The sequence below is a fragment of the Pseudoliparis swirei genome, chromosome 22 (genome assembly GCF_029220125.1).
Source record: "Pseudoliparis swirei isolate HS2019 ecotype Mariana Trench chromosome 22, NWPU_hadal_v1, whole genome shotgun sequence".
NCBI classification, from domain to species: domain Eukaryota; kingdom Metazoa; phylum Chordata; class Actinopteri; order Perciformes; family Liparidae; genus Pseudoliparis; species Pseudoliparis swirei.
The window spans coordinates 19,945,903-19,972,262 of record NC_079409.1 but is presented as its reverse complement, the minus strand read 5'-3'; the positions used below and the strand labels follow the sequence as shown (position 1 = coordinate 19,972,262).

Sequence of the window (26,360 nt, the reverse complement as noted above, 5' to 3'; positions counted from 1 at the left end):
AGATGAAAGAATTGTAAGTTGCAATCTGCTTTATTCATACAGTGTATTTATGATGCCTCTGGACACTTTCTGTTCATACTACACCGACTGTAGAGACGGACGTGTTCATACAACGGCTGACATGCCATCTGGTTGGTACTGTGGCTGCAGCCGATGCTCAGACCGTCAGTGCTTTGTCATCCAGCAACCCACCATGCAGAACTCCTCTAGGTGGAGTATCCATATGCAGCACCAACGGGACCAATACTACATTGATCTTGTATTTGTACCCTTCGCCGCTCAGCATTGTCTCATTACTGAAGTATGCGTGCGTCAGGGTCGTCAGTTGTCGGCATGTTAGTATTTCTCGGGCCTTGTCGTAGCTCAATATAGGCCACGCCTTTTCTCATCACTGATGATAGAGGACCGTAATACATCAGAGTACTGCCAGGAGATGTTCAGCTCTGCATGTCATAGCAAGCGTAGGTGTATAACTCTTAGTACAGCCGACATGCCTTCTGGGTGAGTACATAAGGAGCTTTTGGAGCCTTTTGATGGAAATGATCCATCTGCTGATGGATGTATTCTCAGAGCTATTCTGAGCGGCAGAAAGGGAGGAGCCTAACCGCTGTGTCAACTTCTTAAGCCAAAAGGTTGGACACCTGGTGTTGAGTCTTTTTTCCAGTAAGCACGTGTCTTCTGTAAAAACAAATATGTAATTTTTTTTTTTACGTTCTTCTTCCTGCTTATTAACCGTCCGACAGATTCAATTCAATTCAGTTAATTTGGATCGCCCAATTTCACAAATTACAAATTTGTCTCGGAGTGCTTTACATTCTGTACACATGGACATCCCTGCCCCAAAACCTCACATCGGATCAGGAAAAACTCCCAAATAACCCTTCAGGGGAAAAAAAAAAGGGAAGAAACCTTCAGGAGAGCAACAGAGGAGGATCCCTCTTCAGGATGGACAGGTGCAATAGATGTAAGAGATAAGATATATACTTTATTAATCCCCAAGGGGAAATTAGTTCTCTGTATTTAACCCATCCTTAGTTATTCAGGAGCAGTGGGCTGCAGTGATGTGCCCGGGAAGCAACTGGGGGTTCAGTGCCTTGCTCAAGGACACTTCGACTTGCTACTAATGGGGAGAGCCGGGATCGAACCGACAACCTTGGGGTTGCAGGACGACCCCCTTACCCCACTGAGCTACAGCCGCCCAATGTGTACAGAAGGACAGATTTAGAGTTAAAATACATTCAATGAATATGACAGAGTGTATGAATAGTTCATAGTCGGCATATTCCACGATGGAGACCTCCACGATCCATCAGGCAGATGGCGGTAGAGAAGAGGAGTGGGCGGAGTCTCAACAGGACAGTGGCGTAGCAGGAATTCCACGACCCAGACCTCGACGATCCATCAGGCAGATAGGATCTATGCCGTCTCATAGGGTCCGATGACCCCATGAGACGTGAAGTCACAAGGACTCCGGGGAGAAAGCAGAGTTAGTAACGTGTGATTGAGAGATGAAAATTCATCCCTAAGGAGAGAAAAAAGAGGAGATAGGTGCTCAGTGCATCCTAAAACGTCCCCCGGCAGCTATAAGCCTATAGCAGCATATCAAGGGGCTGGACCAGGTGAACCTGATTCAGCCCTAACTATAAGCTCTGTCAAAGAGGAAGGTCTTAAGTCGACTCTTAAATGAGGTGACTGTGTCTGCCTCCCGGACTGAAATTGGAAGCTGGTTCCATAAAAGAGGAGCTTGATAACTAAAGGCTCTGGCTCCCATTCTACTTGTTAAGACTCTAGGAACTACAAGTAGTCCCGCATTTAGTGAGCGTAGCTCTCTAGTGGGGCAATATGGTACTCCAAGCCCCTTAAGATATTATGGTGCATCACCAATCAAGGCTTTGTACGTTAAGAGAAGAATTTTAAAAGTGATTCTTGATTTTACTGGGAGCCAGTGCAGAGCAGCTAGTGCAGGAGTGATGTGATCTCTTTTCTTAGTTTTAGTGAGAACACGAGCTGCAGCATTCTGGATCAACTGAAGGGACCTATGCAGACGGGGAGTTGGGCCTCACACACACACACACACACCCGGCTGCTGGCAGCCAATTAAAATTAAAATTCCATAAGCACTGTTTGTGAGTAAAATGAATGATGGACTTTCAGCATGGGAGATCATTAGGGCAGCGCTCTGCCATCTTTCTGCTTCCTGAAGAATCCCTTCTGGCAGCCTCCAGCTATACTTGGATCTAAATATATTCAGCCCTCCCGTTCAAGGGAGTCCTGGGCAGAAATTGCTGTAAAAATGTGAGCGTTTTTTCTTTTGCCCCGCCGTCTAGAGCCGAGCGATCCAGGAAATGCAATGGTCTTAAAATGTTCTTTATGGGATGGACGAAATGGCCGGTTTACCTCTGCCAGACCAATGTCTCGGATGCAGATGATGCGTGTTTGGACCGAGTCCCCGTGAGAGCTGCTGGAGTCCTCACTGAGTGGTCTGCATCACTTCCTGTTGATCAGACGGCCGGCTAGTCAACATTTCCGTCCGCTCGTACCGTGTGTGTGTACCGCCGTTTGTAAGAGTACGAAAACATCTCTGCTCTCATTATTGGTTCAGCCCGTCGTTGCTCATTCAGCCTCATTCTCGGGTTTTTTTTTCTCCCACATTCCAGATACAGCCTGTGAAGTATCAGCGTGGCTCACAATGGCCGGTCTCTTATACCATCATTGGGTTATTTGGCCGTGGAGACAGCATTTCCCACCGCACCACACATACTGGTTCCGCTAGGCTTTGAAAAAAACAAAACCTGGAAAGCTTCTTATTTTCCCCTCAGCGGGTCTCCAGCTACAGTAGCTTCTCGACTGTGTGACTGCCGTGTCCACCAGCAAGCACACCTGCCCTTTAAAGCCCTTTTTACCTTCGCATTGAAAATGTGGAAGGTTATGTTTTGATCGCCATTTATTTATTTATTTGTATGCGTGTTACTCGCATAACTCCAAAAGTATTAAACCTAATCGAATGACATTTGGTGGGATGATTGGTTATTATCTGGGGACCATTTGATTAGATTTTGGGATCAATCGGGTCAAGGTCAAGGTCATGAAAAGGTCAAAATCTTCTTTTTACCATAGCGCGGTAAATTTGTATCCAATTGGCATGCAACTAATGCCAAAATGTGACGAAGGTATGCGCTCTACCGAGTGCCCGTTCTAGTTAAAACGGTGCCTGTAAAAGACGAACCCACTGGCATCAGTTGGCCGATGAAACCCCGCAGAAGGGCTCCAAGTCCTTGTGCGCTTGACGACGTCTGTAGAGCGGTTCGTCCTTCATCAAAGGATCGGTGGTTTGATCCCCGGCTCCGCTAGAGATTTCACCAACCCAATTCTCAATTTTAAAGCTTTTGATGAAAATCCAAGTCGATAATCGTGATCTGATGAATACATTTGGTTGCCATCACAGACGAGTTAACTGAAAAGGTTACTGGCAATGGAGAATAATCAGCAAAGTTTGTTGGTGTGCGATGCTTTCCCATCATTTGTGTTGCAGCATTTCTATTTGACGAAATGGATTTCTGACGCATGCTGATAACTGCGCTGACGGCATGCATGAAGTAGTTATGCAATGTGTATAATAAACATTGTTGAGACGGCAACCATGATAAGTTTACTCAAAGTGTAAGCCTGTGCACGTGAGCTGCTGCATCCCACTAATAGATATAGTTTAGTCATCGGTTATACATTTGTATGTTGCATTACAACTATCTCTTGGTATTGAGGTCCTAAAAGGGTCCACACACGACAAGGGGACCACTCTTAATCCATCTTGATCAATGTGTTGCTGAATGTGAGCTACAATCCCTGCGTTTGTGCATTATTGTGCAACAACCTTCCAATAGAGTTGAAAAGCGTACTTTTGTTTCTTTTTATTACTACGATGTAGTTAAATGTTCAACTTTACGTCCCTTATACTTATTATAAAAGTGTCTGTTGCTGTTAAGAGTGGTAAAAATAATCCGTTTTACAGCCTGTGTCGGTATCTCTTAGTTACTCACGAGGCACAAAGCTCAGTCTTGTCTTTTTATTTTTTTTATCTCTGCCTTTTTCACTCTCTCTGTGTTATTGGACTCAGATATTGTGTTACTTTAGAGCCGCAGAAAGAACGTCGGAGCACGTTCTCCGAGCGAGTCTGTGCTAGCCTGAGAGTTTTTAAGTCCCATCTGCGCCCATAAAAGATTTTTATAGCAGAGCTACCAACACTCACGGTTTCGCCGTGTGACACACGCTTTTGCATGTTTTCACACGCTCTCACGCCACACAACCAATATCTCACGGCAAAAGAAATTCAGATTTTGGGCCGAGGCGCGTTGGTTCCTTTTCAAACTCCGCGACGATAGATGGCACTAAGGAGCGCATCTATAAACCTATTCGCTGCATAGACATCCAATTTACCCCAAAGAGTCCCGAAGTTAGCAACAGAAGAAGATTTTCAAACGGACACAACGAGCAGAGACTACGGTGTGTTAATGCAGGGCTCTCAAGTGTCACGCATTGAGCGTGACAGTCACGCATTTCGGTCTTACGTCACGCACTCCCGCCACACATCGTATTTCTCACGCTGAAAAAACTCTTGCTTTTAATGTGCCGCAGCACGCCAACATGAGCTGGCCGCGCTGCCCTCACCGTGGCGGAATCAAGCGCTCCCCTGGAGTTCTGCTGTGAGGTGCCACTTATCAGCCAATCAAAAAAAAGAATTGGGCTACACAATAGCCAATCAGAAAAAAATATATCTGTTGTATCTGGGTAAGATTTAATCCAGCAACCAATGAAAATAAAGCATCCTGGATAGATATGTCACTCTTGCCTGTCTTCAAAACTTGAGAGCCCTGTTAATGACATGTGGTTCAATTAAGTTCTCACTCTCTTAACCCTTGTGTTGCCTTCGGGTCATTTTGACCCGATTCAATATTTAACCCTCCTGTCGCCTTCGGGTCAATTTGACCCGATTCAATGTTTAATGTCGGTGTTCTTTCGGGAGTCAACAAACAAACATAAAGTACCTCACACTTAAACTTGGAAAACAATATTAATTCTAATAATTTTCTGGAGATTTTAATAGCTGGGGTCATATTCAGAATCAGAATCAGAAACAGGTTTATTGCCAAAGAATGAATGTTTTCACAAACAAACGAGGAATTTTTTTTGGTGGAAGGTGCAACATTTGGACATGACAAACAACAATCAACGCAAGGAGGGAGGAGGAGTGGGAGGAAGAGGGAGGAGGAGGAAGAGGAAGGAGCGGGAAGAAGGAGGAGAGAGGAAGGTGGAAGAAGAGGTGGTAGTCCTGGGGGTGACAGTCAGTCAGTCCCGGGGTCCATTGATGAGCCCGACCGCCGTCGGAAAAAGCTATTGGTGTGGCGGGAGGTCGTGGTCATGATGGACGCAGCCTCCTCCCGAGGAGGGACTCGAACAGGGAGTGTCCAGGGTGGGAGGGTCGGCGACAATCTTTCTGGCCCGCTTCAGTGACCTGGAAGTGAACAGGACCTGGAGGAAGGCAGATTGCAGCCGATAACCCTCTCGGCCGGCGGATGATGCTCTGCAGCCTGCACTTGTCTTTGGCTGTGGCTGCAGGGTGCCAGGCGGTGATGGAGGAGCAGATGATGGACTCAACGATGGCCGTGTAGAACTGTACCATCATCTTCCCTGGCAGGTTGAATTTCCTCAGCTGCCTCAGGAAGAACATCCTCTGCTGGGCCTTCTTGGAGATGGAGCCGATGTTCAGCTCCCACTTGAGGTCCTGGGAGATGATGGAGCCCAGGAAGCGGTAGGACTCCACAGCGTCGGCAGAGTCACACAGGATGAGAGGGCGGGTGGGGCTGCATTCCTCCTGAAATCCACAACCATCTCCACTGTCTTCAGAGCGTTGAGCTCCAGGTTGTTCTGGCTGCACCAGGTCACCAGGTGGTCAGTCTCCCACCTGTAGGCGGTCTCGTCCCGCCAGAGATGAGTCCAATGAGGGTGGTGTCATCCGCGAACTTTAGGAGCTTGACGGACTGGTGACTGGAGGTGCAGCTGTTGGTGTACAGGGAGAACAGCAGAGGGGAGAGAACACAGCCTTGGGGCGAACCCGGGCTGGTGGTCCGGGAGCCTGAGGCGTGTTTCCCCAGCCTCACGTGCTGCTTCCTGTCGGTCAGGAAGTCTGTGATCCACCTGCAGGTGGAGTCGGGCACGTGCAGCTGGGAGAGCTTGTCCTGCAGCAGGGACGGGATGATGGAATTGAAGGCAGAGCTGAAGTCCACAAACAGGATCCTGGCGTAGGTTCCTCGGGAGTCCAGATGCTGGAGGATGTAGTGAAGGGCCATGTTGACTGCATCGTCTGCAGACCTGTTGGCTCTGTGGGCGAACTGTAGGGGGTCCAGGAGTGGGTCGGTGATGGTCTTGAGGTGTGACAGGACCAAGCGTTCAAAGGACTTCATGACCACAGAGGTCAGGCGACGGGCCTGTAGTCATTGAGTCCTGTGATCTTGGGTTTTGTGGGGACGGCGATGATGGTGGAGGCCTTGAAGCAGGCTGGAACGTGGCATGTCTCCAGGGAGGTGTTGAAGATGTCGGTGAACACCGGAGACAGCTGGTCAGCACAGTGCTTCAGGGTGGAGGGAGCGGCGGAGTCCGGGCCCGCTGCTGGGGGTTCTGCTTTTAAACAGCCTGTTGACGGCTCTCTCCAGGATGACGAGGCGTCGCTGAGTTGATGGAGGGTGCTCCAGAGGTGTGAGCCCCTGATGGGCTGGGGGAGGGTGGGCTGATGGTCTGTGGCTTGTTGGTGGGGCTGTGGGGGATTGTCTCAGGACTGCTCCATTGTCTTTCAAAGCGGCAGTAGAACTCATTTAGCTCGTCTGCCAGAAGCACATTGTTCATGGAGTGGGGTGATTTGGGCTTGTAGTTGGTGATCTGCCTGAGCCCTCTCCAGACAGAAGCAGAGTCGTTTGCTGAGAGCTGCTGTTGCAGTTTCTCAGAGTACAGTCGTTAGCATCTCTCACCGCCTTGCTAAACCTGTATTTGGACTCTGTGTACAGGTCCTTGTCCCCACTCCTGAATGCCTGGTCCTTCTGCAGTCTTAGCTTCCTGAGCTCCGCTGTGAACCAGGGTTTGTCGTTGTTATAACTCACCCTGGAGCTGGATGGAATACAGCTGTCCTCACAGAAGCTGATGTAGGAAGTTACAGCCTCTGTGTACTCATCCAGGCTGTTGGTAGCAGTCCTGAAGACATCCCAGTCAGTACAGTCAAAGCACGCCCGTAGATCCTCCAGAGCCTCACTGGTCCACTTCTTGAACTTCCTCACCACAGGTTTGCAGAGCTTTAGTCTCTGCCTGTATGAGGAATCAGATGAACCATGACGTGGTCAGAGTTTCCCAGTGCAGCTCGAGGGACGGCGTGATAGGCCCTGCTGATTGTTGTGTAGCAGTGGTCCAGAATGCTCTTCTCTCTGGTAGGGCATTTAATTAACTGTCTATATTTAGGAGTTCGTGGCTGAGGTTTCCTTTGTTAAAATCCCAGTACAATAACTAAAGAGTCCGGGAAGGTCCGCTCCACACACCGTATCTGTTCGGCGAGGGTCCGCTGTGCCTCGTGCACGTTCCCCTGCGCGCATGTAAACTCCGGCCAGGATGAATGAAGCGAACTCACGTGGGAGTAGAAGGGTTTGCAGTGAATGATAAAGATTCCAGGTCCGGCGAACAGTGCTGTAGAATCACCGTTACGTCGTTGCACCAGCCGTTGTTGAGGTAAAGCAGATTCCTCCACCCTTTTTTACCGGAGAGCTCCGTGACCCGGTCCGCTCGGAACAGCTGGAAGCCAGCGAGCTGGGCGCAGAGTCTGGTATCGAGCCACTAAGCCATGATTCCGTGAAACACAGGGCGGAGGATGAGGAGAAGTCTCTGTCTCTCCCCACCAGCAGCTGGAGTTCGTCCAGTTTGTTGCACAGTGAGCGGACGTTGGAGAAATATGCCCGGCAGCGCTGTACGAGATCCCGTTTCCGTAGCCGCAAAGCGCCCTGAGCGTTTCCCTCTCCGCCGGCGTCTCACCGCGTGGGCGAAGGTGAGCACACCTTTTACAAAAATGTCCAGTAACTCCACAGAAGTTAAAAACGTTGGAAGTAAATCCGCTGGAGTTGTTCCCCTGATGTTCAAGAGCTCTTCTCTGGTGAAAGAGCTCTGGGAATCCCAGCAGAAAACAGTATTTAAAACGAAAACAATAAAAAACATCGCGCACCAACACACCGAGGCGACCTTTCGCGGCGCCATATTTGACCTCAAGGGTAAAATATGTTAGTAAATATAAAGGTAACAGGAGGGTGAAACATTGAATCGGGTCATATTGACCCGAAGGCGACAGGAGGGTGAAACATTGAATCGGGTCAAATTGACCCGAAGGCAACACAAGGGTTAAACTTTAAATCTTGAAATAATGTGTTTGTGCGTGTGATTTTGTGTGGTGATGTAAACTCAGCTGTCATAACAAGCAGCAGGAGAGCATCGTGTTAACCTCTTGGTATCCTGCATGCTCAAAACATCAGAGCATTGTTTGTTAAGGCTGCCCACATAGCATTTATCACTTTATTTGCAGGCCTAGGAAAAGGACCCTCTCAAAAAAATTCAAAACAGCACTTTGAACAAGTAAGATGTATTATAACGAATTTAACATAAATAGAATAGAGCTACATGCTCGGATTTCCATGCAGAAGGACATTCGGGATTGCTCCATACTGTGTTTCTGTGAAACCTGGCTGGGGGAGAAAACACCCGACGAGGCAATTACACCAGATGGCTACACGGTCTTCAGAGAGGACCGATGCGCTGTGGAAAGCGGAAAGACTCGCGGAGGAGGAACGGCCGCACTCGTCAAAAAATCCTGGTGTACCGACAGTAAGATCATATCAACATCTTGCTCTGAACATGTGGAGTATCTGACTTTGAGGCTAAGACCATTTTATTTGCCCAGAGAACTGCAATGTATCATTGTGAGTGTTGTGTATATCCCCCCCTCCGCTAAGGAGGAGGCTGCACAGAAGGAGCTACACGACATGATCAGTGAGCATGAAAACACATATCCCGACGCTGCTGTCATTATTCTGGGAGATTTTAATCACTGCAATCTCCGGAAAAATATGCCCAAACTGCATCAGTTTGTGACCTTCCCCACCAGGGGAAATAAAACACTGGACCAATGCTACAGCAACATCAGGAATGCCTTCTCAGCTGAACCAAAACCCCATTTTGGAAAGTCTGACCACATGGCAATCCGGCTCAAACCAGTCTACAACAAAAGGCTCAAGACAAAGCCAGTACTCGTCAGAACCTTTAACACCTGGACTGATGGGGCACAGGCTAGCCTTCAGGGCTGCTTTGAGGCCACAGACTGGAGCACCTTCAAAGTGGCCACCAACGACATCCACGAATACACAGAGACTGTGAGTGACTACATCAGCTGGTGTACGTCCCTATGTGCACCTCCCAGGACTGTGCGTATGTTCCCCAACCAAAAACCCTGGTTTAATGGAGACATAAAAAATAACATCAGGAAGAGACGGGACGCCTTCAAGTCAGGAGACCAAGAGGAGTATATGAGAGCCAGTGCGAGCTGCAGAAGTCCATCAGAGCAGCAAAGAGGGCTTACTCCCAAAAACTTGAAGGCTACTATCTCAACCACAACACGCGAGGATGTGGCAGGGGATCCAGTCTGTCACTAACTGCAAGAAAACCACAACAACCACAGACCCCCGTGATCCCACCCTTCCAGACAGCCTCAACTACTTTTATGCCAGGTTCGACAGGCTGAATACGGACACACCCTCAAAAGCCCCCTGTGACCCCATGGACTTTGCCTTTCAGGTGACTCACACACAGGTCCTGAAGGCCCTGAAGAGGGTAAACCCCTACAAGGCTGTGGGACCTGATGGAGTTCCCCCCAAAGTCCTAAATGTCTGTGGGGAACAACTAGCCGGAGTGTATGCTGACATCTTTAACCTGTCACTATCTCAGGCTGTAGTTCCCCGTATCTTTAAATCCTCCATCATCATACCAGTCCCCAAAAAACCAGACACACCCACCTTAAATGACTTCAGGCCAGTGGCACTCACACCAGTCGCCATGAAGTGCCTAGAAAAACTGGTCCTCGCCCACATCAACCACATGGTCCCGGACAATGTCGACCCCCTCCAGTTTGCATACCGCCCCAACCGATCAGTGGATGACGCGGTAGCAATAGCTCTACACCACACTCTGCAACACCTGGAAAGCCGCAGAACATATGCCAGAATGCTTTTCCTGGACTATAGTTCTGCCTTTAATACCATCCGCCCGGGAAAACTAATCAAGAAGCTGACAGACCTCGGCGTCCCAACTCCAACCTGCAACTGGATTCTGGACTTTCTGACAGAAAGAGCCCAGGTGGTGAGAATGGGAGGACGGGTGTCTACCGAGCTCACAGTCAGCACAGGATCCCCACAGGGCTGCTGCCTGAGCCCCAAACTATTCACCCTGTACACCCATGACTGCACCTCCACCCAGGACAACACCATCCTCATCAAATACGCCGATGACACCACCGTCCTGGGGCTCATCAAGGGGAGCGGGGATGAGTCGGACTACAGGACCCTGGTGAACAACATCCTGGTCTATGGAGAGGAGAACGACCTCAACACAAACAAGACCAAGGAAATAATACTGGACTTCAGGAAGAACCCTCCCCCTCTACAGCCTCTCATCATCAAAGGGACTGAGGTGGAGTGGGCTGACGGGTACAGATTCCTGGGAATGCAGGTGACATCTGACCTGAGCTGGACTCTTCACACCACAGCCACGGTGAAAAAGGCCCAGAAAAGGCTTTATTTCATCAGGATGCTCAGGAAAGCTGGTCTGAACCATCGCCCTCTCACCCAGGCCTATAGAGGACTGATAGAGAGCATCCTCACCGCAGGCATCACTGTGTGGTATGGAAACACCACACAGGCAGAGAGGAAGGCTCTGCAAAGAGTCATAAGGACCGCGGAGAGGATCACAGGGACACAACTTCCGTCCATGGACTCTATGTATGTGCAGCGCTGTCGGAAAAGAGCAGAGGGAATCATTGGAGACTCACTTCATCCAGCTCACTCTCTGCTCAGACACAAACACTGCACGTACAACCTGAGACACAGCAGAGCGGACAGCATCGTCACCCATAGGACACGCTTCTTCCCTGCCACAGTCAGACTGATGGCACAACACAGCTACTGAGAAAGAGGCACTCCTTGAAACTGTGAAAAATGTGCAACACTACAATCAGTGCAATAGCCCCACACAACCTTCCCCCAACATCTGAACATGTGCAATATCCCCATATCACTGTCCCCTCCCCCTCCTTCTTTCCTTTTACAAGCCAGGTACAGCACTAGCCTACTTACATACTTATTACTGTTTATACTGTAAATATTGCATACATACACATTACCACACTATGTACAGTGTTTTTTGTACGGTGTTTTTTTTTTTTTGAGATATGTTTCATATTTCTATTATTGTTACCGTTACTGTTATTATAGTGTGTTGTTTTGTACCTCTTGACTCGGAGAACCCTGCAACAATAATTCCGATGTGTCTGGACTGCTGGTCTAGGCACAGATGGCAAATAAAAAACCTTAAACCTTAAACCTAGAATAGGCATGTTTTTGTAAATGAGAGTAGAGTTATTGAAAACATTTTAATTCTTTAAGGTAGCAAAGATGCCTCGTAAAAGACCTTTGCCAGGCCAGAATACAGGGTACAACATGGGTACAATGCCAAATTTAATCAAATGTCCTGATATTTGAGCCACCAACGTGTGTGGCTGCGTGCGCGGCAACATTTTGGTCACCCCCGACAAAATCTCACTCCAAGGATTTTTTAAAAGTTGGCAGCAATCAAAAGATCTCAAGATTCAAGATTCAAGATGTTTTATTTGTCACATACACACACAGGGTGTGCAGTGAAATGAAAGTGGCAATGCTCAGCAGGAATGTGCAAGGGCAACAAGTACACACTATTTACAAATAAAAAACAACACAATATTTACAGTAAGTGTGTGTGTGTGTGTATCTGTCTCGAGTATCGAATGCTCTTCCCCTGCAGGCTCGAGAAGGTGGATGACGAACATCTCCGATCGTATCCCTGCGCCACAGCGCGTCAATCACGTACGCAATCAAACAAACGCCGCCACGCTCTTCAATGGATTTAATGGGGTGGTTTATAGAGGGGGGGGGGCTCTAAGAGGGGACTGTGCAGCATCTGTTCCGATTCTTGGAAGCGATGCCGGTTGCACTGTCTGCATGCTCGGAGTGCTCTGGAGTCTGTTGACACGCGGCACAGATAAGACCTTCTTATCACGGCTCCGCTCGACCCGCTCACTTTCTCGTAATGGGTCCGAGCTGTAATGTGTGTGTGTCCCAGACGGCTGGCAAACAGAATGCTCGGCGGGAGTCGGGCCGGACACGGAGCGCGCCGGCGTGTTTGTTTGCCGTGCGCTGAGGTGGAAGCGGCCGGCGCCTCACGCTCGATGTCAAGTCCAACCTGTTGTTTTAGCCTCTCCGGCCGCGGCTGTTATTGTTTATGACCGACTGCCATAATGATACGCGGCGGACGATCGGTCACACCAGGTTGCCATTAAGAGATTTCGGCGGAGCGCCGCGAGGCCGATGGGAAAATATTCCCAAAACATTTACGACCAAACCATTTGGAACTTTAACAAGATGGCACTTTGGAACATATTTGATCGTCTGTATTTATGTAAAAAGTGATTCAGGCGTTCTCAGATGGAATCTTTTGATAATGAAAAAAAAACTTCAAACCATAATTTTACATCCGTACGACCGATAAAGTGGTCCAACAACCACGATGAATTTTACCCCCAACCTCACTCTTCTAAAGCTCGCCGCATGTGTTTTTGAGAATTTTATCGACAAGTGTCAACATTATTTATTTAAGTTAAGAGAGCTTTTCAAGATGATAAATTTGCCTTTAAAAAAAAAAATCTACCAGTGTTTTTCTTTTACGATTTCCCCAATTCTTTAATGCTAAACATCGAGAGTTTGTTTTAGAGTAACTTATGATGTCAGCTAGGTTTCCACAACTTGAAGTATTACTTTTTTTTGTCAATTGGTCAAGTTTGATGACATTTATTTTTAAATTGTTGCACTGATTAAGTAGCCAGAGAAAAGTCTCTGGATACTTTCCCCACTACTTCGCTCTGCTTTGCCGTCGACCTTATAGCAATCTAATTATCATCGGGTTTCAGCTCCTATCGCGTTGAATTATGACAACATGTGGAGCTTCTCCAGTGAAACCAGGTTTCTGAACGGCCACATGGAAATGTAACGAGCCTCCTGGCCCGACTCTGCTCCGGAGCCCCCGTCCAGGTTTGCATGTGGCACGTGAACATGCACACAGCAGCTTTTCATTAACATGTGACGACACTTCTGTGGCTGAAACGCACAACTTTTGAACTTGTTCACCGATTGTGCTCGGCCAGCGGAGATCCAGCCCTCTCCCTTCAGGGAAGATAACGGCGACGTCCCGTGACATAATCTGGCCCTGGCGACATCGCCGCTCCTCCTCCTTGTTCCCGGCACCGCTCCGCTTGGACCGTTGCATTGACGGGCATATAGTTGGAATGACTGCCGGTCCATTTTTCCCCCCCCTCATTTCCCAGGAAGAAAGAAGAGCCTTGAGCTATGCCATTATGATATTGGTTGAGCGGCTAATTATGGCTACCAACAGGTGGCATCCAGATGATGACCTCGGACCGGCCCGTTTCTGGTTTTCACTGAAATCTAGACCGTGTTATTCAAATAAGAGCAAGGCAACAGCAGAACCATCTGGACCGTAGTCATGGCAAGCAAAATGAGTTTTAAACCTAGTGTGTCTGATCCAATTTGTATTGTTTCCTGTTTATTGTTATACTGCAATAATTGCTGAGAATTATGCAATTATGTGAGACGACCCCCATCGGAAGAACGCAGTTGTTAAAGCAATGAAGACGGACACCTGAGAGAATGACCCGTTACTTTAATGAGTGCAGTCTGTGAATCAAAAAAAACAACTAGTATGAAACATGAAATACGATCTTTTGATTTTCAATCAACCTAAAAAACCCAACCCAGTGTTGACATCTCATTCCAAATTATAGTAGCTTGCATTGCCGTCCATTCATTCCAGCGGAGAGGATTAATTGATTGCTATTAGGATGTATTTCATCAAAAATATCTAAATGTTTTAAAGATGACCCGCCATGCCTTTTTAGTGTTGCATCTGAATTAATATGAAAAAGACCACGGACATAATTCATCATTACCTTCGCATTGAAAATGCGGAAGGTTATGTTTTGATCGCCATTTATTTATTTATTTGTATGCGTGTTCCTCGCATAACTCAAAAAGTATTAAACCGAATCGCATGAAATTTGGTGGGATGATTGGTTATTATCCGGGGACCATTTGATTAGATTTTGGGATTGATCGGGTCAAAAGTCAAGGTCATAAAAAGGTCAAAATCTGATTTTTACCATAGCGCGGTCAATTTTTATCCAATTTGCATGCAACTAATGCCAAAATGTTCACATGACATCAAGCTCCCCACACTCTCATGCCAAGTACCAAAAAAGGTGCGGCGAAGGTATGCGCTCTACCGAGTGCCCGTTCTAGTTTTGTATTGTTTTATTGGCATTAAATAAAGTCACGTTTTTTTAAAATCCAATCATTTGGAATGTCCCGGTTTTGTGTCGATAATGTGATACCTGAACTCATCTGAGCTCGTCTCACAGCTCCTCGGTTACTTCACGCTCCTCCAACAGCGGTCTGTGGAAGGTACCCGCTCACGGTCTCTTTTCTTATTCCATCTCCGGTCGGCCTCCTCTGGGGCTGTGCTTCAACGACACCGTCGGCTAAAGTGAGCAGTGCAAGGAGTAACGACGATGCTAAACCAATGGGAATACTCTTGTATATTGCACGAAAGACTATTCTCAAATTCTGTATTTCTAAAGATAACTCTTCTACGTATGATTGGTACGAGGGGATTTAGGAAGTTCGCCCTCTGGAAAAGTTGACCCACACCCTCCATGACAATGTCAGGGGATTTGTCAAAATATGGAAACCAGTCTGGGACATGGTGGACCCCTCCGGGATGGACAGATTGAAAACACTGGTACCGCTGCTGACTCGATTTGATGATGTAACCTTAAAGATGTACTTATGTCCGACTGGTGATGTGAGTATGTGTTATTTGTTGTGTTTTTTTCTTCTAATTTTTATTTTTTTATTTACAGTTTTTTGTTACTATTTCCTGTTTTATTTATCCTTTCCCTTTTGTATTGTATCCTTAAAGTCCTGTCTTGTTTACTTGTAAAATCAAAATAAATATGAAAAAATAAATATATATTTATTCATTATATATATATTTATTGTGATAAATAAATAAATAAACTAGAACGGGCACTCGGTAGAGAGCATACCTTCGCATATCACAGAATTGGCCATTGAATTATGAACATTTTGGCATTAGTTGCTGCCAATTGGATAGAAAGAAGATTTTGACATGATCGATCCCAAAATCTAAACAAATGGTCCCTGGATAATAACCAATCATCCCACCAAATTTCATGCGATTCAAGAAGATGTTGACCTTTTTCATGACTTGATGCCATGTGGACATTTTGGCTTTAGTTTCATGCCAATTGGATACAAATTGACCGCGCTATGGTACAAATAAGATTTTGACCTTTTCATGACCTTGACCTTTGACCCGATCGATCCCAAAATCTAATCAAATGGTCCCCGGATAATAACCAATCATCCCACCAAATTTCATGCGATTCGGTTTAATACTTTTTTACTTATGCGAATAATACACACGCACGCACGCATACAAATACACGGCGATCAAAACATTACCTTCCGCATTTTCAATGCGAAGGAAATAATAAAACTACACCTTCATCAGCCGGTGTTGCCCGTCCCATTAAAGCACCGAGGAAAGACATCGGCAGCCATTTCCGAGGATACGATCCAATGCAAAGATCGTGTAGTTTGTCTGGCATCGGTTGAACCACTGAAGGATCTGAGCAGCTAATAAGACAGAGGGAAGAGGAAGTTAAGTTGAGGGCCAGCCGTCCCGTGTTCATCGGTGAGCGACCATAATGTCTCATGCTCCTTCCTGCGGCTGTGTGCAATGCATTCTGGGTGGGCATCCTCTGCTCACGCTAGGATTCCCTAGCACAGCGGTAGCATGTCATTTGTTTTTGATTTGGACCTGTGGGTTTCAAATCCTTTTGTTGAGCTCTCTTTGGTTTATTTGATTGGCGAGATTCATCAAATCCGTACACGTTTGTCTCCGGCACAAATCCAGGACTGGAAAGAAATGATGGAAGAGTAGGATGACAAAGAGGAGCTCTTCTGCCTCGCATTAATAACATGGCGGTTGTTGTGAAATCCATCTCTGCGGCTCGGCAGAAGCTTTTTTCCGCCCGCAGAAGTATGAATTAGGCATGAGCACGTCGGAGTTGGCCATTCGCACGTCCAACGCCTGCAAATTCAACAAGTGAGAATTCCACATCTGTAGGATGTTGGAAATTAAAAGGAAACAATATCTCTTGGATATGATGGGAATCCCTGCTGTGCACCAGATACTGGCGGAGTACCTGCATGCGTTGCAGGTACTCCGGCAGTATCTGGCCCACCACAACACTCCTAATATCTTTGGCCCACTGTCACACACACACAAACACACACACTCTCACTGGAAACAATCTAAAGCAAAAACGAAAAATGGCCGGGGAAGAAAGTGGCCAGCGGTTCGGTTTTGGGCCTCGCTGCCTGCGTTCTTATTATTGTAGCCCACGACTGTAATTAGGATGTTAACACTGAGCTCTTTGGACCAGACCAGCAGGAGGTTAAAGAATGAAGTCATGGAGGGGGCTTCTAGGGGCAAGGGGTGGGGGTGGGGGGCATATGTGCCTTTTGGCCTGTGTGTGTGTGTGTGTGTCATAACTCTGTCATGTGTTGTGCAGGAGCGTTTCGATGGTGGAAAATGACTCCTGGTTGTTTTTCCTCCCCTCGGTCCGTGATGGGTCCAGCTCCTCTTTCGGTCTCTCCCGGTGTCACTAAGGCATAATGCAAACACTGCATAACCAATAAAACCTTTAAACGGCACTTGGGTTTCCAGTCGTTTACCGACATTAGATGTGTACATCACAGAGTTTGGGGTCGATGAAGCCCATTTGTGGTTCACCCCAACTTTTTGAGGACGAGTAATCTCCCCAGCCCGTCTCCTCGGATCCCCCACACTCCCTCCCCGACTGTCTGCTGCTGACTTCTTTTCCAGTCGTCCTCCTGGCAGTCGCTCACATTCCACCGCCAGGCACTGGAGATCTCTCAAATTCTTCCCAGTGTCAGAATCACACAGGCCCATCACGGACACCGAGGAGTGGGACGCGTTGTTGATATTACCGTGGTTGTTCTGTTGTCTGGGACCCACGAGCCAGTGATCACCAGACCAGCGCACCGTGCCGCTCACCCAGGTCTCCCGTACCGATCAAGCAGATGAGATTAATTACCAAACACTGTTGAAAATGGGCTGAAAATCCATTTTTCTCATGAGTTGATGATGGCCAAAGACAATTTGCGGTACCACATGGCAATAATAATAATGATGATGGTGATGATAGTGGCAGAAGCAAAAAAAAGAGACATTTGATTGGAACGCATGTTGTTTTTTCCACTGGAGCGGGTTAGTTGAGCCAGTGGCGTGGGCAGATTGAGATCATCGACGTCGGCCTGCAGGCCGATATCGACCCGAGTGGAAAAGGTGGCGTCTGAAGTCACGAGGACGCCGACACGTCCACAATTGCTCATACTTGTGGAAGGAACTCTGTATTCATCTGGTCAGATGCAGACACGAGGCCGACGTCGCCGAGCATGATCAATGCTGTGATGGCACCGTGTAGGTTTCATTAATATCTTGCTGCAGGCTAATACTAATTTGTTAGGTTTTGAACAAGCTGGTCAATGGGGAACCATGCAGATGGTTTATATATTACTATTATAGATAATAGAAATACCAGTATCGTATCGGGATATTTATGGCAGGTATCTTATCGAAGTTCTAATTTTGGTATTGTGGCAACCCTACTCCCACTATAAAGCACTACTGTAATGCGAAGTATTAGCTTTTATTTCCATAACCCCCTCCTGCTGCTGATTTGGCTCCTTTATTATTCTTTTGTTCCATTTCTCACAGTTTATCAGACTTTAACAGACTTTTCACGTGACTTTAGTTTATAGCACTATAAGTAATCGTAAAAAAAAAAACTAACCGCCCCAAACCTGTAAAATGTTCTCCCAATCCGCCCGACACACGGGGTCAACTCGCGTATCACTCCTGTATGTGTAGGTTAGCCTCGCATATGTTGTCATTCATCACTTTTACGTACGCGGGACCACTTTATGTGACATCTCGAACGTCATTTAATGATTTTACTGTCTGCTGCAGAGCTGTCACCACGTCAGAGTGTGTGCAGCAGCAGTTGTGCGTCTGTGTACACAGCGACGCAGTCAGTGCTGCACTGTGGTTGCAGGGCATAAAGGTAGAGAGAGTGTGTGTGTGTGTGTGTGCGTGTGACGGGGAGTAATTGAGATGAATTGGTTTTAATGGGACTTTATGGGATGTTGGGAGTTATTTCTGTCTGAGGTCTCCTCTGGCGTCCCGGCTCCTCTGGGGGAGGACTTGGCCCTCCGCCCAGAGCCCAGGCTGTTCTACCCTTACTGCTCCCCTCTGCTCTTTCATCCTCTTTTTTTCGGTCACTGGTTCTCACTTTCCTTCCCTCTGTCGTGGGAGAGAGCGAGTGATTGTATGGCAGTGAGTGTTTGTGTTTCCTCCCGCTTCCCTCGCAGCACTGTGATTTTCACCGGGCCTACGGTTGGCCGATTACTCACCCCCCTCCCCTCTCCGCTAATCGCAGAGTGCCACTTTAAAAAAATAAAAAAAAGGCCCCAGCAAGTCGTCGAGGCCCATCCCGGCTCTCATTTGTCACGGTGATCACATGGTGTCGGGACCCTGTGGCGACCGCGCAATTACAGGGTCGGCAGAAAAGGGAGCAACGGCGGCGGATCCAGCGGCGAGGACGACTCCTCGGTGGCGGCGCAGAGCTTAAACTTCCTCCCCGTGTTGAGTTTTGATGGACGGCCCCGGATACGATATGGGAAGGCACTTACGGCCTTGCATAGCTACACTATGCATGTGTGTGTGCACCTTCACGGTACGAGCAGATTTAGATTTCGTCATCACCGCTATTTTTAATTTGGTGTCGTAAAAATACATCTCCAACAAATAAGTGTTGGCAACTTATCCTGGAAAGAGTCCTGTGTGTGCGTTTGTTTTTTTAAAGGACATTATGGGACTCGGCACCGCAGCCCAGTTTAGCCTGAATTATGGACTGTTTTTATTCACTTCTCATCCCCGCAGTCCGTACACTCTACAATGAATTAGTGTTTTCTATGTTCTATACTTGTTTTGTCTTTTTTGCTCTACATGTGTGCGTCTTCCTTTTTTTGCTAAGATGACACTTCAATGCCAAAATACCAAAAGAACATCAGCAGCAGGGAGCGACCTGTGAAAGTAACTCGCTGTCACCATCCGAAAATGTAAATCAATCAATCCCCAGCGCGCCATGTATGAAAGGCATTGTGGGTCTGCTCTCGAGAACGCATATGCGTGCATGTGTGGCTGCGTGCACATCTGCACTTGAGAGTGTGTATGCCTTGGGCGAGTGACGGCTCAGCCCCTGAGGTCATGCAAGGTCATCGGCCGCTGGCCTCTTGAGTGGTGAGGATGCGTAGTGGGGAGCATAGAAGGGTCAAATGTAGGAATGGATGGATGGAGGGAGGAGCAAAGGGAGGAACGATTGTTGATGTTGATGATGATGATGAGACGAAGCACAGCATGGAGCAACGATCGGAGTCACGAAGAACAGGACAGAAGGAGCCTGATGGTGGACGAGACCAATCTGAAGTGGGTGAGGACAGGTAGTGAGTGCAGGAGGACGAGCTCCATGTTGCTCATGACGTTTGGATGTATGACTGGTAGAACATCTCAGAGCACTGGTCCAACAGACTGGTAGAACATCTCCAACATCTCAGAGCACTGGTCACAACAGACTGGTAGAACATCTCCAACATCTTAGAGCACTGGTCCAACAGACTGGTAGAACATCTCCAACATCTCAGAGCACTGGTCCAACAGACTGGTAGAACATCTCCAACATCTTGCTGCACACATCGAAGGATCGAAGTTTCCTCCAGAAAAATAATCGACTCATCTACTTTTTTGTATACAAGGTTGCATTGGAAGATTCACGACATCTGTAATTCTTCTGTTCTCCCTCGAGACGCATCATTTCTCTCCTTGGATGCATCTAATGGATCATCTCCGTACGGCGACCAATGTACTTGTGTTGGCTCCGTCGCTCAGTAACTTCTTGGTCCCTGTTCTGAGTCCCGAATAAAGGTTCAGACCGAACAATGAGGGGGATGGTTCCGTCAACCTGAGGCGACTGTGTTTAAGAGTGCAGCCACATTTGAACATGTAGAAGTTCGTCTCTTGTCAGAGATGCAAAAAGTCTTGTGCGAGTGCATCTTTACCTTCGCATTGAAAATGCGGAAGGTAATGTTTTGATCGCCATTTATTTATTTATTTGAATGCGTGTTATTCGCATAAGTAAAAAAGTATTAAACTGAATCGCATGAAATTTGGTGGGATGATTGGTTATTATCCGGGGACCATTTGATTAGATTTTGGGATCGATTGGGTCAAAGGTCAAGGTCATGAAAAGGTCAACATCTTCTTTTTACCATAGCGTGGTCAATTTATATCCAATTGGCATGCAAATAATGCCAAAATGTTCATAATTCAATGCCCAATCTTGTGATATGCGAAGGTATGCGCTCTACCGAGTGCCCATTCTAGTTTCTTTTGTTTCTTGCGTGTAGTTGAACACAGCATGTTTACCGTAGCAATCAATTCAATGCATTGGATTTCATTATAAGAGTGAGGAAATGTCTTTTTTTTTAATTGAACATTTCCACAGTGCATCAAACGTTCCACTGCACGTCCTTAAGCCCCCCAGAATATCTTGAGTTATGCGAAAGGACGTGCATGTACAGACTCTTTAAAGTTCACTACTGAGCCTACTTACTGGTGCCAGAGACTGTCACTTTGGTTTAAGCAGCTGGGTTTTGGGTCAAGTCCATTAACTGGTTCACAAGCTTTCCCCAGGCCTCAAAGAGTCTGAAATTCTACCCGCACAGTATTGGCCAAACGATGGCGGGCTCCTTGTGTGTCAAGCTTCTAAAGAATGCGACCCTGATGCAGAGAGTAGTGCGATGGGTCTCCCCTGAGGGAGATGACCCACAGGGACGTCAGGGTGATGCTGGAAGTCATGTTGACAGTCTTTGGCGGGGAGAGCGTCTGTACGATGAGGACTGAGTTCAGCATCGGGGCCGGGTGAGGATTGGCCAGCACCCCACCTGTATGAGTCATGGCGCTGTGGCAACATGTCGTATCAAGACATCGCCCTGCTCTCAACCCCTCGCTTGATTCCTCCTCACTCCTTGCCGAGTGTCAACCGCTGCTGTTGTCTTCCAGTGTTGATGTTAACATCCACATTCCTGAAGGTGTCATGTAATCAGTGATTTTCTCTTTTTTTTCCTCTCTTTTTTTTTTGCACACTGAACTCATTCACCTCAACTGGTCAGCTCCTGCATACGGACACAAGTAATAATGTTTCATGGAAAAACCCTTTAAGTGTGTGTGTGTGTGTGTGTGTGTGTGTGTGTGTGTGTGTGTGTGTGTGTGTGTGTGTGTGTGTGTGTGTGTGTGTGTGTGTGTGTGTGTGTGTGTGTGTGTGTGTGTGTGTGTGTGTGTGTGTGTGTGTGTGTGTGTGTGTGAAATAAAAAGTTATTAAAAAAACCATCCATGTCAGACACAGCCAAACAACGTGCTTTCATTGCATCACGTATTGGTTCCCTGGAGTGACACGGTGCCGACTCGATGTGTGATCGTGGTGTGTAGAGCTTGTATGTTGTGCCTCTCGGCCAAACCCGGGAACCTCAGCAATGTCAACACGTTCCATGTGGTCCCGTTGGAGGCAGAGACGATGTCTGGCCGGATTTCCAGTGTCATATTGCCATGTGATGCGTGTTTTCAGTGGGTTAGGTGGCTTGAGTGCATGGACAGCTACCCGATGTTTACCCCGCTGTGTGCGCATGAAGACCGTATGCTTTAGTGCCGTTATTTCAGTGGGAGACGAACGCAAATTAAACATAGGCCACGGAATTACATCGTAAGTACATCGCTATCGGTAATAATTCTAATTTGAGTTCCCGAGGTGTTTACCCAATTTATTGCCGGGAACAAATGGAAATCCAACAACTGACCAGAGGAGAGGCTTGCTGGAGTTGGACAGACCAGACATAGCCTTGGTCTGGACCAGTGGCAAGTGGATGAGATTATAGTCCAGTATTGGTTTCATGCTGCGGTAGATAACGGGCGGAGCAGCGAGAGGCATCCTCCTGCCGTAATGGCACGTTGCAGAAAAGCCAAACGCAAAATGCCTGGGAGGTTGAGACCTCTAATGTCCATGATTGTCCCGTTGGCGCCGCGGACCAGCCGACATCAGCTCTCCAACTCATACTCTTAGGATCCGTTTTATAAATGCACACACACAACACACACACACACAGCGACACAGCCAGACATGCATGCAGCCTGAGGGTAGCATGCAGATATAGCATAATAACACAGCAGCCGTTCTTATTGGGCAACCGGTCCCAGGTAGCTGTCAGAATATGAGAATACATTTGAGTGACACTCGTCTGAGCGGTGCAGGCGCCGCCAACAATTTCGTGTCTGAACTTTTGATGTGCATGAATTGGCCCACTTGCCCTGTTTTTATTTTTGTGCGGATAATGTCAGCCACATGATTTATAGGTGCTGCTGCTTTGAAGCAATGAAAAATGTGGGAACGCCGAACTTTTCTTTAATCATCGCTGTGTCTTTGTTTTTCAGTCGGTGGTAAAAACCGGACGCTTGCTCATCAGCCACGAAGCGCCAATAACCGGAGGCTTCGCTGCTGAAATCAGCTCTTCAGTGCAGGTAAGTGCGGGCCGTCTGTCTCGGAACACACGGTTTCACGAGGGTTTATTGGGATCTGTTGCTCCCCAAGGGGGAGGCGGTTGTCTTCAAAGCTATCGGTCTTAAATGGTTGCAATAGTTTTAGCAATAAAAGTCTCACTTTGTAATAAAGCTTCTCAGAGCCTTGCACCGAGTGCCCCAAAGCTTTAAAACGGCGAGGTGCGTCTCCCTGGGGTAGGGAGGCACAGCGGGAGATTCTTAGTGAGTCGAAAGGGACATGGGAAAGGCAGTATTAAAAAAATAAAAATAAAAGTAATCATAATTCTTAGAGTTGTAACTCCATCAAATCTGAACCCATAGACATGATGCACATGCTTCTAGCAGAGTTTGTACAGTCATGGAAAACCTGGAAAAGTCATGACTAGAAAAGTCCTTAAAACAATTTAAATTTCCCAAAGTTCTGGAAAAGTCATCGACATTTGTTATATTCATATTTTCATTTACGCAGTTTGATTAAAAGAATAAACATTGATATAAATTTGTATTTTCATCAAACTATTGTCTCATTCATTTGTGGCATTAATAAACTCGTCTATACGCAGATTTCACTAAATGTTTCATGGAAATTTGGTGAAAAGTAGGTAACTGCATCATTTTGAATGGTACCAATTTAAAAAAGACGACATTAAAATGGGACTCAGCAGTCCAACTGATTCCATTGCAACAACATGCAGTCCTCTCTCATGTCTATCTGAGGGTGATGTGTCTTACTATGTCATATCGACTCCTGCCCCGGAGCAGGAGAGGCTCTTTGCTACTTGCTGGTCCGCAGCCATCGGCGATAATGGAGTGAAAAAGAAGTCAGCAAAAAAGCTAACGATCCAAAAAGATGACCGTACACTAGAGGAGTGTGACTGGTCCACTTAGCTGCACAGAGGAACCTTTGTGAGTTTATACTTCTCATATGAGAGTGTTGATACAGCGGGTCTTAACCATCCATATAAGGTTTACGAAATATTGGCCACTGTAAGCAACACATGCCAGAGACCGCTGATGACGACAAATTCTGAGCCAAATGTGATGCATGACTTAATGAAAAGTCTTCCTCTTCCCATCATCTTAATTATATCTTGTTTTTGCTTGGTGACATACTAGGCTTCACTATGTAGGGGGGGGGGGGTTCCTGCACGTCTCTCCAACCTCTTTTTATACCCGTCACCGGACTAATTGAATCCACTGTGTGTTACCTGGAGCGGTGTCCTTGTTTATGTTCATGTACTCGAGTTGAAGAGGTGAAGTCCACTGACCCGCTCCACGTCTACTGGCAGTCAGATGTTGCTCTCTCTCCCCCGTCAGTGAGGTCTTAAAGGATCAGTGACTCATCTCCCTCATCTCCATGTTTCCACATTGTGTACGGGTGATGTAAGTCGTTGGTGTGCTCACTGGTTCCCTTGATCTGCAGTTTTTCACATGGCCTCAGGGGATGTGGATATACTCTCTGCAAAGAAAAACCTCCCGACTGGTTCATAGTTGTGTGTTTTTAAAAGGATGCAGCTTGACCTGCAAGGCCTCGGTCGCACTATTAAACCCTACGTTATATTACAGATGTCAACGGTGAAGGAATATGCTTGTTCTGGTTTGCTCACTCAATGCAGAGTGTGACGGTAGCCTGTAATTCCCTCTTAAGTGATGTGTTTAGTGCCATTAACGGTTATAAATGCTTTATGGCAGCAAGTTACCAGCTCATGGGACTACATCATTACTTATCAATAAGCCATCTGGGATCATTTAATATCATTAATCATATCAGTCAATATCATTGTGCCAATGCTGTCCAGATGAACACACCTGGTATTCTCAGAGCCTCGTTCTCCTCTGAAGTTGACGGCTGAACCCCGAAGCCTTCTCGCATGCATGTGGCATGAAAGGTTGACGAGTGACCGCCTTAAACAGACGTACAGCGCCAAGAAACTTGGAATCTATTGTTATCGCGGTCAAACCAAGCAGCCACCACAAAGTGCAAAAAGGACCAAGGGCTGTACTATGTACACAAACACACACACAGAGAACATCAGTCGCCTCTCACCCTTTCCTCTGGGTCAGAGAAACCGATCTAAGAAGTCATCCCTCATACCTGCAGCCATTACTTACTAATACTGTACCATTGCTGTTATTGTCTAATAAGAGATGAAGAGGATCCTGGAGAGGGATCCTCCTCCTCTGTTGCTCTCCTGAAGGTTTCTTCCCTTTTTTTCCCCCCCGAAAGGATTTTTTTCTATTTCTTGGGAGTTTTTCCTGATCTGATGTGAGGTCAAAGGTCAGGGATGTCGTGTACATATTGTAAAGCCCACTGAGGATGATTTGTAATTTTTGATATTGGGCTATACAAAATAAACTGAATTGAATTGAGGACAAAACTCTAACTTATTCTATTTATTGAAACAAAAATGTGCAACAAGAGACCTGGCTTTTTTGAGTCTCCCTCTATTAAATCTTCAAATGGTATAACCTTTATGACCCATTTTTTTTTTTTCAGACAACAGCAACATACCACAGTGTAAGTGCCATCGGTCAGTGATGGATATCCATCTTCCGTAAGCAGCCGAACCCTGTCCTTCAAGCCGTAAGCTAATGGGTGTGCTCTGGTCAACTCTGCAGTCTTTTCAGACTGTCAAGAGCAGAGTCTGACTGACTGAGCCAGAAAGTGAGTTGCATTACCATGACAACTGACCCAGTTATCATGTCAACAGCTGCGGGAAAAAACTGCATATTTAACGCCGTTTTTTAATCTGGGAATCTTTCATTAGGTAATAACGTGCAACATAAAACACAGTTAATGTAAATGTTGCAGTTTTTTTTTTTACGTGATTGAAATGCACAACAATTGAACAATGACATTCTAAATCTGGCATGAATGAGATTACTTTTTGGCTTAATACAAAATGGCACTTTTAATTTCGATAATTTGCAGCAATTTGACAAAAAAGATTACCTAAAGGAGTAGTTCAAAATATCAGCTCGTCAAAATGTTGCTTCGAGCATGCACAGAGAGTGAGAGAGCTTTTAACAACCACTGCTGAATTAGTCTGACTTTTACCACGCCTCCTTGTTTACGAGTACAGTCTCCCAAAAAGAGAAACGTGTTGTCAGTAAACCCGTATCGTCGAGGCACAGTTGTCTGAGCGCTC

General features: G+C 46.8%; 1 protein-coding gene across 1 annotated transcript in view; it reads left to right on the top strand.

Moving 5' to 3' along the window:
• Positions 1-26,360, top strand: part of bckdhb (branched chain keto acid dehydrogenase E1 subunit beta) — a 57,282-nt gene that overhangs the window by 17,094 nt on the left and 13,828 nt on the right. The window contains exon 9 of the mRNA XM_056443514.1: positions 23,107-23,193. Within this exon, the coding sequence (XP_056299489.1) occupies positions 23,107-23,193 (87 nt within the window). The remainder of the gene's footprint in view (positions 1-23,106; positions 23,194-26,360) is intronic.